We start from the raw sequence: 15,000 nt of genomic DNA on the forward strand, positions 1-15,000 counted from the left end.
ATATATATATATATATATATATATATATATGGAGAGAGAGACAGAGACAGGGTCTTGCTCTGTCACCCAGGCTGAAGTGCACTGGCCCAAACACAGCTCACTACAGCCTTGACTTCCCAGGCTCAAGCAATCCTCCCACCTCAGCCTCCTGAATAGCTGGGACTACATGTGTGGGCCCCCATGCCTGGCTGCTTTTGAAATGGTTTCTTGTAGAGACAGTTATCTCACTGTGTTATCCAGGTTGGTCTGGACCTCCTGCCCCCAAGCAATCCTCCAGCCTCGGCCTCTCAAAGTGTTGGGATTACAGGCATGAGCCACTGCACTCGGCTTACACATGTTTTTAAGACACGTAAATGCTCCCTCTCCCTCTTCCGTCTCCCGTCTCCCGTCTCCCGTCTCCCTCTCCGTCTCCCGTCTCCTGTCTCCCACTTTCCATGGTCTCCCTCTGATGCCCAGCTGAGGCTGGACTGTACTGCCGCCATCTCGGCTCACTGCAACCTCCCTGCCTGATTCTCCTGCCTCAGCCTGCCCAGTGCCTGGGATTGCAGGCGTGCGCCGCCACGCCTGACTGGTTTTTGTATTTTTTGGTGGAGACGGGGTTTCGCCGTGTTGGCCGGGCTGGTCTCCAGCTCCTGACCGCGAGTGATCTGTCCGCCTGGGCCTCCCGAGGTGCTGGGATTGCAGACGGAGTCTGGGAAGTGAGGAGCGCCTCTTCCAGGCCATGCCGTCTAGGAAGTGAGGAGTGTCTCTGCCCGACCGCCACCCCGTCTCGGAGGTGAGGAGCGTCTCTGCCCGGCCGCCCCGTCTGGGAAGTGAGGAGCCCCTCTGCCCGGCCGCCACCCCATCTGGGAGGTGTACCCAACAGCTCATTGAGAACGGGCCATGATGACGATGGCGGTTTTGTCTAACAGAAAAGGGGGAAATGGGAAAAGAAAGAGAGATCAGATTGTTACTGTGTCTGTGTAGAAAGAAGTAGACATAGGAACTCCATTTTGTTCTGTACCAAGAAAATTTCTTCTGCCTTGGGATGCTGTTAATCTATAACCTTACCCCCAACCCCCTGCTCTCTGAAACATGTGCTGTGTCAACTCAGGGTTAAATGGATTAAGGGCGGTGCAAGATGTACTTTGTTAAACAGATGCTTGAAGGCAGCATGCTCGTTAAGAGTCATCACTACTCCCTAATCTCAAGTACCCAGGGACACAAACTGCGGAAGGCTGCAGGGTCCTCTGCCTAGGAAAACCAGAGACCCTTGTTCACGTGTTTATCTGCTGACCTTCCCTCCACTATTGTCCTATGACCCTGCCAAATCCCACTCTCTGAGAAACACCCAAGAATGACCAATAAATACTAAAAAAAAGAAAGAAAGAAAAAAAAGAAACATCATGTTGTACATCATAAATACATACAACAAAAATAAATATTAAAAAAAAAAAGAGGCGTAAATACGAAGGTTAGTGTTGCCATGAAGTCAGGCAGGGGTGGGCAAACTATGGCCCACAATCCAGATGAAGCCCCCCTCCTATTGTGAATAAAGGTTTATTGGAGCCACAGTTCCTCCCCTGTGTTCGCTTCTTGTCTGGGGCTGCTTTGGGGCTGCAGTGGCGAAGCTGAGTAACTGTTGAGTAGGTGCAACAAAGACCACAGGGTCCACGAAGCCCAAGATGCTTACTACCAGGTCCTTTGCAGAAAAATCTTTCTGAGCCCTGGGGAGGGGCCAGGTGGCAGTGGGGAGGCCATTGGGGAGGCTGGTACAATAATCCGGGTGAAAAATGAAGGGAGCTCAGATTAAAGCAGTCATGACAAATGGCTGGAATCAGGATATATTTTGGGGGTATGACCAACAATATATGGATAAAATGGACAGTATTTAGAGTTTCAGATTTTCTTTCTGCCAAAGGATCCCTTTCTTAAACAAAAAAATTATACAAAAGATCAATTAAAAAACTGACCAGGCCAGGCGCGGTGGCTCACACCTGTAATCCCAGCACTTTGGGAGGCCAAGGCGGGCAGATCACGAGGTCAGGAGATCGAGACCATCCTGGCTAACATGGCAAAACCCCGTCTCTACTAAAAATACAAAAAAAAATTAGCCGTGCGTGGTGGCGGGCACTTGTAGTCCCAGCTACTTGGGAGGCTGAGGCAGAAGAATGGCATGAACCCAGGAGGTGGAGCTTGCAGTGAGCAGAGATCAGGCCACTGCACTCCAGCCTGGGCTACAGAGCAAGGCTCTGTCTCAAAAAAAAAAAAAAAAATTAACCAAAAATCATGTCAACAAGATTATTTGTGTGATTGAAGCTGGGGTTGAGCCTAGGCACCCTAACACCTTTTCAGCACCCCTAACACCCCGGCTGTTCCAGAGGCACCCTATAGAGCCCCTTGGGTTCAGATGAGCAGAACTTGAAACCACAGATCGGAAGGAATAGAAATCTGCGTATCTTTCACACAAGCCATAACATTCTAAGCTGCATCTTTGCAGCACACTGACATGGGGCTACTTCACCCACAGCCAGCAAGCGTCTGCACCAGTGCCGGGATTTGTGTCCACCGTTATAAGAAGGCAGCTGCTTGCATGAGGCATGGCGGTGAGGAAACAATGCCACCCGGATTTCACCATTGGCCGTGTGGACTGGCTGTACCATGGGCCAGATGCATGTCTTGGGCAGACACTTTTTAGATGCCAACTTGCCTGTAGACAAAGATGACGCAGAGGTGGCCTCGGGGATGGCCTATGTGATGGGTTGAATTTGTCCCCTGAAATTCCTATGCTGATGTCCTTAGCCCCAGTGCCTGATAATGTGATCTTATTTGGAGATAGCGTCTTATAGAAATAAGTTAACATGAAAAATGAGATCAGTAGGGGGTGCCCAATTCAATATGACTGATATCCTTATAAAAGGGCAAATTTGGACACAGAGACATGCATAGAGGGAAGATGAGGTGAAGAGACACTGGGAAGGCCACCTACATGCCAGGAGAGAGACCTGGAACAGAGCCTTCCTGCACCGCCCTGGAAAGGGACCTTCCCTGCCGACACCTTGATCTTGGACCTACAGCCTCCAGGACTGTGAGACAGTGAGATTCTGTTGCTGAAGCTGCCCAGTATGTGGTACTTTAAGGAAGCCCTAGCAAACCAATGCAGCCTGGTAGCCCACAGCTGGTGAAAAGATGGAATGAGCGATGGAGACTCAGGCTTCCTGTCTATACCTTCCAAAGTGCACTATGGGATCTTTTGCTGGGTGTAGGTTTGCAAGATAATTTTGGCCGGGGTTGGGACGGTGGGGTGCAGGGTGCATAATTTCAGTGTATGTTATCATATGTTTATCTTACTGTGTAAATGCTTGTAAGAACAGTTAACCAACAAAGTTTATATGCTACTCAAGATACAGGTTTAAATGCTCTCAATGCAAATGAAAACACTGTCCTGCTGTGGTCCAGGGAATCTTGATCTTTCCTTCAGAGAGACTTGCAGCTTTGAGCAGGAGCTGCCCTTTCCTTGCTGCATACTGCATGCTCCCACAACACACATGCACACACACATGCCTTTGCACACAGCTGGACACACGCATACTGTGCTTCATGCCCTCATTAAGGAGGCACAGAAGGGAATGTGTCTGTTAGGAAATGAAGACGGCTCAACTCCCTGGTTCCCTGGGTGTTTGCACAGGTGCCCTCTGTGCAGACCATTCTTTGGTCTCTTTCTTCTCTTAGTGAAGGGAGAAGCAGAGTCCCAGTGGGTACCCGGCTACTTTGGGCCCAAGCCAAGGTCACAAGCTTCCTTGGGAGCCTGGTGAGATGGGGGCACCACTGGTCCTCCCAAACCGAGGGGGCAGCATTCAGTGGAGCCGTGAGCCCAGGAAGGTGATAGACAGGATGACTCGGTTCATTAGAAACAATCAAAATCCAGTGAGGAAGGGCAGCCCTCAAAGGTTTTATTCTCCAGGAGGAAGGACTCTTAGGGGCTGCGAGCAGCAGGCACGAGGGCTTTATTGCACATGCAGTTAGGTGATGGTGACCTACAACTGCACTGGAAACTGGGACCCAGAGTGCCCCGACCTCCTGCTCTGTCTCTCTCTCCCTCTCTCCCTTTCTCCCTTTCTCCCCCTCTGCCTCTCTGGCTTCTCTGTCTCTCTTGTCATCTCTTGCCCCTTTCCCCATCTCTCTTTCTCTCTCTTTGCTCTCTCCATCCTCCTCTCCCTCTCAGCCTCCTCTGTCTCTCCCCCATCTCTTTCCACTCATCTTTTGCTTTCTACCTCTCTCTTCCCTCTCCCCATCTCTTTTCTCCCTTTCTCTCTCCCCACTCCTCTCCCTCCTCACCCTCGTTCATGCTCCCTGGTCCCCATCCTACACTGCTGCTAAGGCAATGCCAAGGCTACTGTCCTGTCACGGTGTCCCTACTTCCAGCATCCACACATGAAAAGATGCTCAATGTCATTAGTCATTAGGGAAATACAAATCAAAACCACAATGAGACATCATTTTATACTCATTAGGATGCTATTATCAAACAAATGGAAAATAGCCAGTGTTGGAGATGTGAAGGAAGTGGAACCCTTACACATTGCTCATGGGAATGTATAATGCAGTGGCTCATGGGAATGTATAATGTATAATGTGGAAAAGTTTAGCAGTTCCTCAAAAAGTCAAACATAAAACTACCATATGACCCAGCAATTCCACTCCTAAGTAGATGTCCAAAACCCCTGACAGCAGGGTTGCAAACAGGTACTTGAACTCAGGAACGGAAAACCAAACATCATATGTTCTCACTGATATGTGGGAGCTAAACTATGAGGATGCAAAGGCATAAGAATGATACAATGGACATTGGGGACTTGGGGGGAAGATTGGAAGGGGGGGGCGAGGGATAAAAGACAACAAATATGGTGCAGTGTATACTGTTCTGGTGATGAGTGCACCAAAATCTCAGAAATCACCACTAAAGAACTTACTCATGTAACCAAATACCACCTGTACCCCAATAACTTATCAAAAAATAAAACACAATTTTTAAAAAAAACAGATACTTGTGTCCCAACATTCAGAGCAGCATATTCACAATAGCCAAAAGGTAGAAACAGCCCAATTGTTCATCAACAGAAGAATAAATGAGCAACATGTATTATATGTGCACAGGGGGATACTATTCAGTTATTAAAATGAATGGAATACTTATACTTCCTGCAAATATGGATGAACTTTGAAGATTTGCAATTCAAATCTAATGAATAGACAGGGCCGAGCATAGTGGCTTATCCCTTTAATGCCAGGACTTTGGGAGGCTGAGGTAGGAGGATCACTTGAGCCCAGGAGTTTGAGATCAGCCTGGGCAACATAGCAAGACTTCATCTGTACAAAAAAATAGTTTAAATGCCAGGCATGGTGGTGTAGGCCTGTATTCTTGGCTACTGGCATGGCTGTGGAGGGAGTCTCGCTTGGGTTCAGGAGGTTGAGGCTGCGGTGCACCAGGATACCACCACTGCAATCCAACATGGGGAAGAGAGCAAGATCCCTCTCTAAACATAAAAATTAAAAAAATAACACACAAAATGGCTCAGCACGGTGGCTCATTCCTGTAATCCCAACACTTTGGGAGACTGAGGTGGGTGGATCACGAGGTCAAGAGATGGAGACCATCCTGGCCAATGTGATGAAACTCTGTCTCTACTAAAAATACAAAAATTAGCTGGGTGTGGTGGTTCCTGTGTGTAGTCCCAGCTACTCAGGAGACTCAGGCAGGAGAATCGCTTGAACCCGGGAGGCAGAGGTTGCAGTGAGCTGAGATCATGCCACTGCACTCCAGCCTGGTGACAGAGCAAGACTCCATCTCAAAATAATAAAAACAAAAACAAGTAAGTATGTGTCTGTGCCCATGCCTCCGAGCAAGTTCGTGTCAGCATGCATAGCTGTGTTGTGTCCAGGTGAGTAGGCACATGTGCATGTGTGTGAGTGTTGGATGCTGGGGCAGTCAGGGTTAGAGTCACTCACAGTCAGCACCTGCTCTTCACTTCCTCATGCCTGGTTCCTACAGGCCCCCACAAGAAGCATGTAGGGCCCAAGCACTCCCTGCCACCTCTTAACCCCAAGCACAGGCATGAGAGGGTGAAGGTGGCCGACTGCAGGGCCCAGGCTTGGAGGACCCTGGAGCTGACTCCTGGTGCACATGCCACAACCGCCAGCCTGCCCTGGCCTGGCTCCTGGGAAACACTTGCCCTTGGCCAGCTGGAGAGGTGTTGATTTGGGACACAGCCCCACAGTGATCACCACTTTATCCCACCCCCAAATACTTCCTAAGGCCATTTATTGCTAGGAGATGGGCACAGGCAGCCTGCTGTGATGACTTCCTAGACACAGGCTCTGGGGACAGGAAGCCCATCTGGCCCCCTTCCTATGACATGGCTGGGAGGCAGGAGGTGGGCCTCGGGTATGAAGGATAGATAAGGGCAGCTTGGGCAGGTTGGGGTGATCAGACCCAACATCAGGCCATGGGGGCTTCGAAGTCCAGCAGAGTCATAGGAATGAGAAAAGACAGGAAATAAAGTGGGACCAGGGGGCCAACACTAGTATGGAGGCTGCAAAGGCCCTGAGCTCTGGGAGCCCAGGCTATTTATTGGTGCTCAAACAAAGAAACACATGGTGAGGATGTGGGGGTTTAAAGGAAGCAATGTATCAAGTGAGTGAGCTACAGCTGTCATGGTGTAGCATTTTCTTTGAAACATGTGGCTACTTGAGATAATGGGAGTGCTAGAAGCAAGAGCCAGCAAGTCTAGCAGACATGCGAGCCCTGCCTCAGCTTCTCTCCCAACACTCAGCTTTTCTCCCAACAGGACAGAGGAAGCAGCAGTAAGTCTCAGAGCCTCAGGACCAGAGGGGCCCCAGTGCCCCTTGGTCAGGATGCTGAGCCCAGAGAGGGCAAGATCCTGACTTGAGGTCACAGAGCAGCAATCCCTGGCAGAACTAGCATTCCTTTTGGAGAAATTCAGAGTTCATGGTCCCCAGGAGTCATTCATTTACTCATGCATTCATTCAGCAATTACATATGGAGCCTCTACTATATGCCAGGCCCACTTCTAGCCCCAGCATACAGCAGTGGACAAGACAAACCAATCCCCACCTCAAGGAGCTGATGCTCTGGTCACAGAGACAGAAAACAAGTGAAGAAGATCACATTACATGATGCTAAAGGCTAGCAAATAAAATTACACCACATGGAATGTTGGAGTCACTCTGTCCAAATGGTGGCCACTAGCCCCATACGGCTATTTGAGTTTCAAGCAATTGGAGTAATTGAAAATTAAGAGTTTAGCGGCCGGGCAAGGTGGCTCACATCTGTAATCCCAGCACTTTGGGAGGCCGAGGTGGGCGGATCACGAGGTCAGGAGATCAAGACCATCCTGGCTAACATGGTGAAACCCCGCCTCTACTAAAAATACAAAAAATTAGCCAGGCGTGGTGGCGGGCACCTGTAATCCTAGCAACTCAGGAGGCTGAGGCAGGAGAATGGGAGAGATTGAGACCATCCTGGCTAACACGATGAAACCCCATCTCTACTAAAAATACAAAAAAATTAGCTGGGGGTGGTGGCAGGCACCTGTAATCTCAGCTACTCGGGAGGCTGAGGCAAGAGAATGGCATGAACCTGGGAGGCAGAGCTTGCAGTGAGACGAGATCATGCCACTGCACTCCAGCCTGGGCAATAGAGCGAGACTCCATCTCAAAAAAAAAAAAAAAAAGAGTTTAGCGGACCTGCAGCCGTGCTTGGAGTTTGCAGACGCTGCGTCACTGTCACCACTACCTTGCTCCCATCCCCGCTGCAGCCAGGGGCATGCTCAGTCACCCCGGGCAGTGTCCCCGCTGTGGCCCTGTGGCAATGGCCACCAAAGTTGACAAAGAGGCTTGCTGGGAGGCCTACAACCTGGCGCGAGACGACGGCTTGGCCGTCATCTGGGTGACTTTTAAATATGACGGCTCCACCATCGTCCGTATCGGGCAAGGAGTGGAATACCAGCACTTCATCCCACAGTGCACAGATGAGATCTGGTTGCTTGCCTTTGTGTGCGTCACCACGAGGGATGCCACCCTCATCAGGTGGATCGGCGAGAATGTCAAGACCCTGGTGAAGGAGGTCATACAGGATTTCACTAAGGAGTTTGTGATCAGTGATCAGAAGGAGCTGGAGGGAGATGTAATGAAAAGCGAACTGAAGAAGACTGGGGGAATCAATTACAATGCCCAGGTGGAGTAACCCCAGCTTCCCCACTGCCCCTTGCCAAAGTCATCTGTCTACTCCCCGGGGAAGGGGCCCTCAGGCCTCAGCTACCAACCCACCAGCCCACCAGGGAGAAAAGAATCCATGAGAGGCAGTGCCCGCCACCCTGTGTCCACAGCCCCCACCTTCCTGCTTCCCTTAGAACACTGCTGTGTCTTATCTCATGAAGCTTGTGGAACCCCTTTCTTTGATTTTTTTCTTTTCTCCCCCTCTCTTTTGTTCTAAAGAAAAATTATTTTGATGCAAGGTCCTGCCTGTCATCAGATCCGAGGTGCCTCCTGCGGTAACCCCTTTTCCTGGCATTTCTCTTACATATAATGAGGCTGCCTAGTGGGATCTGTGCAACCTCATGTTGCTTCTGGAGCCTAGATTTGTTTTGCCATCTCAGTTTTCTTGGGCCCCCCTTCCTGTTTACCACTGAGGGGCAGCTGGGCCAGGAGTGGCACCTGGTGATTGTAGCCTTCATAAGCACACAAGTCCATTCCTGTAGTCAGTCCCAGACCTCCTGGAGTCTGCCCCGGGCTCCCTCATCCCACCTTCATCCAGAGTTGCCTAAGTTGCATCTCCAGCAAACGCAGGATTGCTCAGTGGTGAGAAGGTTAGGTCTGGCTCTGATCGAATAAGAGATAAAATTTGCCTTAAAACTTGCCTGGCCGGGTGGATCACCTGAGGTCAGGAGTTCGAGACCAGCCTGACCAACATGGTGAAACCCCGTCTCTACTAAAAATACAAAAATGAGCCAGACATGGTGGTGGGTGCCTGTAATCCCAGCTACTAGGGAGGCTGAGGCAGGAGAATCGCTAGAACCCAGGAGGCGGAGGTAGCACTGAGCCGAGATTGCGCCATTACACTCTAGCCTGGGGACAGGGAGAGATTCTGTCTGGAAAAAAAAAAAAAAAATCTTGCCTGGCAGTGGCTTTGCGGCAGGGTCTGAAAGCACCCGTTCCCACCGTCTTGACTGAAATGTCCTAGTGACACAGAGAAGGGCAAAGGTCTGAGCCCAGAGTTGACAGAGGGACTATTTCAGGGTTCACTTCAGGGGCTCCCAAAGCAATGAGGGTGTTAGGGAGAGAGGCCCAGGGTGGGGACTGGGAATTCAAGGAGAGCTGGGAACTGATCACTTAGGTTCAGGAAGCTTCTGTACAAGCAGTAAGGATGGCTTGGGCCAGAGGGCTACTCCCCCTGTGGTGCTAGCGGTGAGCAAAGCCCTGGGCTCACGGCACCGCTAAAGCCCATGGCTTCAATCCTACACCTGCACCACACATTCAAAAGGATCGTTTTTTGTTGTTTGTTTGTTTTTGTTTTTGTTTTTGTTTTTTCAGGCAGAGTTTCACTCTTGTTGCCCTGGCTGGAGTACAGTGGTACTATCTCGGCTCACTGGAACCTCCGCCTCCCAGGTTCAGGCCATTCTCCTGCCTCAGCCTCCTGAGCAGCTGGGATTACAGGTGCCCACCACCATGTCTGGCTAATTTTTGTATTTTTAGTAGAGACGGGGTTTCTCCATGTTTGTCAGGCTAGTCTCAAACTCCTGACCTTGTGATCCGCCCACCTCAGCCTCCTAAACTGCTGGGATTACAGGCGTGAGCCACCGTGCCCAGCCTGTTTTGTTTTTAAAGAAAGATGAGATTGTCTTGGTTCTTCATGAGAAAATTTTATATAGCTCTTTTTCTTTTTTTCCTTGCTCATTTCATTTTGGAAAAGAAATCTGTACTGTATTGGGATTATGAAGAACATCTCTGCACTCAAACAGCTTAAGAAAGAAATTTTATTTTTCAAAAAAAATGAAGAAAATTAAGAGTTCAGTTCTTCCATCGCAATAGCCACATTTCAGAGGCTTGTTAGCCGCACGGGGTGGCTGCTGTGTTTGACAGCGAACGGGGAGCATTTCCATCACTGAAGGAACTACCGGACAGGGCTGGTGTGGGGAGTGCACAGAGGGCTGGGGGCTGGACGGTTGAGGACAGTGACATCTGGGCTGTCCTGCTGAGAAGGGGTGGCCACATGGCGACACACCAGGAGGAGGGGACAGCAGGTGCAATGTTGGCCAGATGGGGATGTGCTTGATGTGTTCAAAGGACAGAAAAGACAGACGGAGCAAGGGGAGAGGAGAGCAAGGTGGGGCTGGGGAGGTCAGCGGGGGGGCCTCTGGGGCCTGGGCAAACAGTTTTCTGCTTTACGTGGAAGGCGTCAGGAAGCCATGGGGAGAGGTGTTAAGCAGGGGAGTTGCATAGTTTGAACAATATATGAAGAATGGATTTGTGGGGGCAAGAGTGAAAGGAAGGAGCCCTAGGGAGGAGGCTATTGTGTCACAGAGAGGAAGGTGACTGAGACCCGGGTGATACGGGGGGTGGGGAATAGCCATAGCACAAGCCTCAGGGTTCTGGATCCAGCTGTGCCTGAAGTTGATCCCCCCTCTCCTCCCTTTCTCCTCTTGGTTACTGGGCACTGACTGGAACACCCCTCATTACTACCACCCACCTATCCCCTCCCTCACAAAACACCTGACTGTCTCTCCTCCTGTCTCTGTGCAGAACACTCAGAAGGGACCTAGGCTTCCCTCAGTGCCGTGGGTCCAATTTCTTTTCAGAACTTTTCCCCCCCTGACTGCATCCCAGGGCTGATAAGATAGCCCTGTCTAGTCACCCTGGAGTCCTGGGAAGATACCTTAGGCCACCTGGTGTTTCACTTACTTTCCCCACCAGGACGATTTCCTGGAGCTGTGAGCAGGAGGCAGGAGGAACCAGCTGGCTCTGGGTCTGGGAGGTGGAGGCAATGAAAAGAGAAGGCTCAGCTTCAGTTGCAACCGCTGGGACTTTGGTTTTCTCTTAGGAAAAACTTCCCCTCTATAAAAGGGCCGATGCCATCCTCGTGCATTCGCAGCGGAGGGGATCTCCTAGGGCCCTAAGAATAAGGTGGAAAACCTGCTCCCTAGGGTGGGTACCGAGAGGCCAGCTCTGCTCCTCCAAAGCTGGGCACTCATTCTCCCTCAGGACCTTTGCAGCTGCAGTTCCCTCTGCCAAGACCCCAGGTGGCTCCTCCATCTCTCTCCAAAGTCTCCTCCTGAGTGGCGTTGCGGATTGCCTGATGAGCACGGCTCCCTCCTCGGAAGCACCTTGTCTGTCTCCTGTACTAGAACGCCAGCTCCACAAGGGCAGGGCGGTTGTTGATCTTGTTTCTCTCTGTCCCCTCCTGTCTGACACTGTGCCTGGCACATGGTGGATGTTCCCAGGAGGTTTCTGGAATGAGCAGATGTCTGGGTGAGTGTGGGCAGGTGGCTGCCATGCACACAGAGCCTGCCAGGCCCTAGTGGGCTCAGACTCACCCTCTCACTGCACCCTCCCAATGGGGATCAGGACTTTGAGGCTTAGAGAGGTGAGGTCACTCACCCAAATGGCACAGCCAGTATGTGGTGGCCCTGGTCTGGAGAGGCCTGGAGGGGACTTGTGGGGGTTGGAGGCTGGGCCAGGGCCTGTGGACACACTGCCTTTCCACATGACAGCTGTCCATCCATCCACAGGCCCTGCTTCCCCTGCCAAGTCCCACCTGGGGCTTCCCTGGCCACCTTAGGTCTTCAGGTACAATTGCACTGCAGGGCACTGGCCTGTGGCACACAGAAGCGGGCCCTGCAGCCCAGATTCACACAGCAAGTGAATGAGGCATAGCTGAAAACCGTGCGTATGGTGGCCTCAGCCGGGCCACACTGGGTAGACCCTGACTTGGGCAGGCATGTGGCTCCACCCATCACTGGGCCGGCAGCCCTGCCTCCTGAGTGCACCTGCTACACCCAGGGCTTGCACCAGCTTTGGGGACAGGGGCCGCCTCTCCAAAGAATGCAGCTCATTGTCAGCGATGGGGCAGGATTCCTTCCCGATGGCCACACCCAGCGGGGGATCTGTCCAGATGGACAAGGGAAGCTGAGTGAGGTGCCTGAGGAAAGCTGACTCCCTCCATCCTGTGATGGATCCTACCTGTGTCCACCCCATCCTGTCTGACTGCTTCAGCTCACTCTGTCTGTCCCAGCCAGTCTGGAGCCACACTTCCTTGCAGCTCTGTGGCTCCTTCCAACTGCACGGCCTTCCCTGGGCCACTTCCCCTGCCTAGAAGGCTTTTTGCTCATTGTTTCCATTTCTGCTTGGTCTTGGTTATGTGGTCTTGGTTGGAGGATGGTATCTCTGATCGACACCCCTGCCTGTGGGACCCTCTCCCTGTGGCCTCCATGCTCAAAATGTTCATTCTCACCTGCCTCAGGGCCTTTGCACTTGCCATGCCCCAACCCAAGCTAGTCTTTCCAGGCCACCGCCTCCGAGCCACCTCCCCACTTCCCTAAACAGGCTCCTCTGTCCTTCGCCTGCAGGGCAGTTATGGTTGCCTTTGCATGTGGAGTCGGTGCTCACTATGGCACAGCCCTGCCTGTAAGCTGGGGAATCCAGCCATTGAGGAGTGCTTGCCAAAAGAATGAACGAGCACTGTGATTCAGAAAGGGTCCTGGACCCACATGTGTCCCCCAACACAGTGTGTGACCTGGGACGACACTCCCCCTCTGCACTGCATCTACTCTGTCCACTGTGGTGGTTGGTCCCCAAGATCCCCAAGGGTCCTGCTGGCCCTCACCTTTGAAGCTCTGGGACACAATTATCAAGGGAGACCACTGCCTACACTCCCAGAGCTGAGAGCACAAACAAGCTCTTAAATCAATCAGCGACATCACCTTCCAAGTGAAGAAAACAGGACCTCTGGCGTAGACACAAGGACCGGGGAGAGGAGGCTGCAAACATCCCTGAGCGAGCTGGCTAGGAAGGGTCACTAGTTGCCTGGACCTGGAAGTTGAGGGACCCACAGAGAAAGGCAGGGAATCTCAGCTGGAAGATGGGGACGATATCAACTCAGACCCTCAGACTCAACCTGGTGAGGGAGAGTGGATATATCAAGACTCCTTACACTACCAAAATCAACTCTGGCTAAGTCCAGCCAAGGCAAAGCAAGCAAGGAATGTGCCGGGAGATTATAGGTTAGCTCACAGAACCAAAAGAAGAAGTAAAAAACCACATACTGGAAAGGACTGCTTTGGATATGAAATTTAGGTAGCCGAACTAATGGGAAGCCCTTGGATGAATGAATTCCCTCTGCTTCCATCCTCAAGTCACTCTACTCAAGATCCAAATTTCCTTAATATATAAAGAGTTCCTACAGTCAATAAGACAAATGAAACTGCAATCGAAAATATGAAATAGAAAAAATGTCCACGAGTATAGACATGAACAGATAGTTCACAGAGCAGGAAGTAGAAATGGCCCTTGAGCTGATAAACAATGTTTAGCCTAATTTATAACCAGAGAAGTGCAAATGGAAACTATAGTTCAAGCCCATTTTTCACTTATCACATTGGCAATTATCCAAAACTGTGATAACACTGTGTCACCGTGGGTGTGGGAGACAAGCTCTCTCCTGCATTCCTGGTGGGAGTATAAACTGGTAAGGCCACTATCAACATTTTTTTTAATGCACATGCCTTTTGATCTGAAAACTTACTCCTAGAAATGTACAGGGACACTTGCAAATGTGCTGATGGCCCTAGTACAAAGATATTTATTGTGGTGTGTTTCTCTTGTAATAGCAAGATTGGAAACAATCTAAATACCCATCAATAGAGGTTGGTGAGCTCCATAATAATGTAGCCACTCAGTGAACTCTGCAACTGTGAAAAAGAAGAATGAGGTAGCTTTACATACTGCAGCGTGGAATGATCTTCCAGATAGACTATCCCACGAAAAAGCATGGTGCATGCATATTTGTGAAAGCCTCCACTTCTGGTCTCTGAATTCAGAACGCTCACCTTTGTCTTGTGTGGCTACTGTCCACTCTCCACCGGCAGGTCACAGAAGTGTGACCCCTCGCACCTTTCTATGTGCCCCTTTCCTGGCCTGAATGGCCTTGGTTTCCAACTGTCCACACCTATGACTCTTTGCAGCAAGACTGTCATCAGGCTATTGGAGCCCCTTGGTCCTTTCTGCAGAGAGCTGGAAATGTCCCCCTGCCGCAGGATGGCCCTTCACTAATGACTGACATGTGTATCCTTAGCTCAGGCTGGGAAACGGAGATGTGACTCCACTCCACAGTCCCCAGAGGGACCTGCTTCTGTAGGATTTTGCCTGGGGCCACAGCCTTGCATGGCTTTTCCCCTCTCTGTCTGCTACCCCCGTTCCCTTACCGCTCTCCTTGGGTGCCGTCCTTCATCAGTCACTGCCATACAAATCAGGATCTACTTCCGGGGAACGTGACCCAGATAGCTGCCCCCTTACCCTGCTCCTTGCTTTTTGCAGGTAGGGTGTGCCTGTGTATGCATGTGTATGATGCAACATGGGCACCATGGTTCTTCCCGTTTCACAGGTGGGGGACCTAGAGCTCCACGGCTCGCCTTAGGTCCCAGGTAGGAAGTGGCAAGCGACTTTGAAGCCAAGTAGTCTGGCTCCAAGGCCAAACTCACATCCACTGTTATATAGAAAATAGCCTAGAGAAGGAAAGCTCCAAGTGCAAGGAAAATCTGCATTATCAAAGCAGGCTAAGCAGGGAAGACCATTTATTTTCCCAAAAGATTCTATTCTGTGGTCTTCCCTTCATAAACACACATCCCACTGTCAGATGCAAATCCTAGAGCTAGAAATGGGGCATTCAAGGTAGACAGAGCTCCTGGGAACAGCACGTTTGCAGAGATGGGAAGTGACCCTCCCACT

The 15,000-nt window shown here is 50.9% G+C and overlaps 1 protein-coding gene across 1 annotated transcript; it reads left to right on the forward strand.

Moving 5' to 3' along the window:
- Positions 1–287: 287 nt before the first annotated feature.
- LOC100987570 (coactosin-like protein) lies at positions 288–9,986 on the forward strand. Its single transcript, XM_034943310.3, has one exon. The coding sequence runs from the start codon at positions 7,826–7,828 to the stop codon at positions 8,243–8,245; it is 420 nt and encodes a 139-aa protein (XP_034799201.1). The 5' UTR covers positions 288–7,825; the 3' UTR covers positions 8,246–9,986.
- The last annotated feature ends 5,014 nt before the right edge of the window (positions 9,987–15,000 follow it).

Source organism: Pan paniscus, chromosome 19, assembly GCF_029289425.2.
Source record: "Pan paniscus chromosome 19, NHGRI_mPanPan1-v2.0_pri, whole genome shotgun sequence".
Taxonomy (NCBI): Eukaryota; Metazoa; Chordata; class Mammalia; order Primates; family Hominidae; genus Pan; species Pan paniscus.

What these genes read in the sequence shown, in the direction of transcription:
- LOC100987570 (XM_034943310.3), top strand. Translation starts at nt 7,826, where the DNA reads ATGCTCAGTCACCCCGGGCAGTGTCCCCGCTGTGGCCCTGTGGCAATG.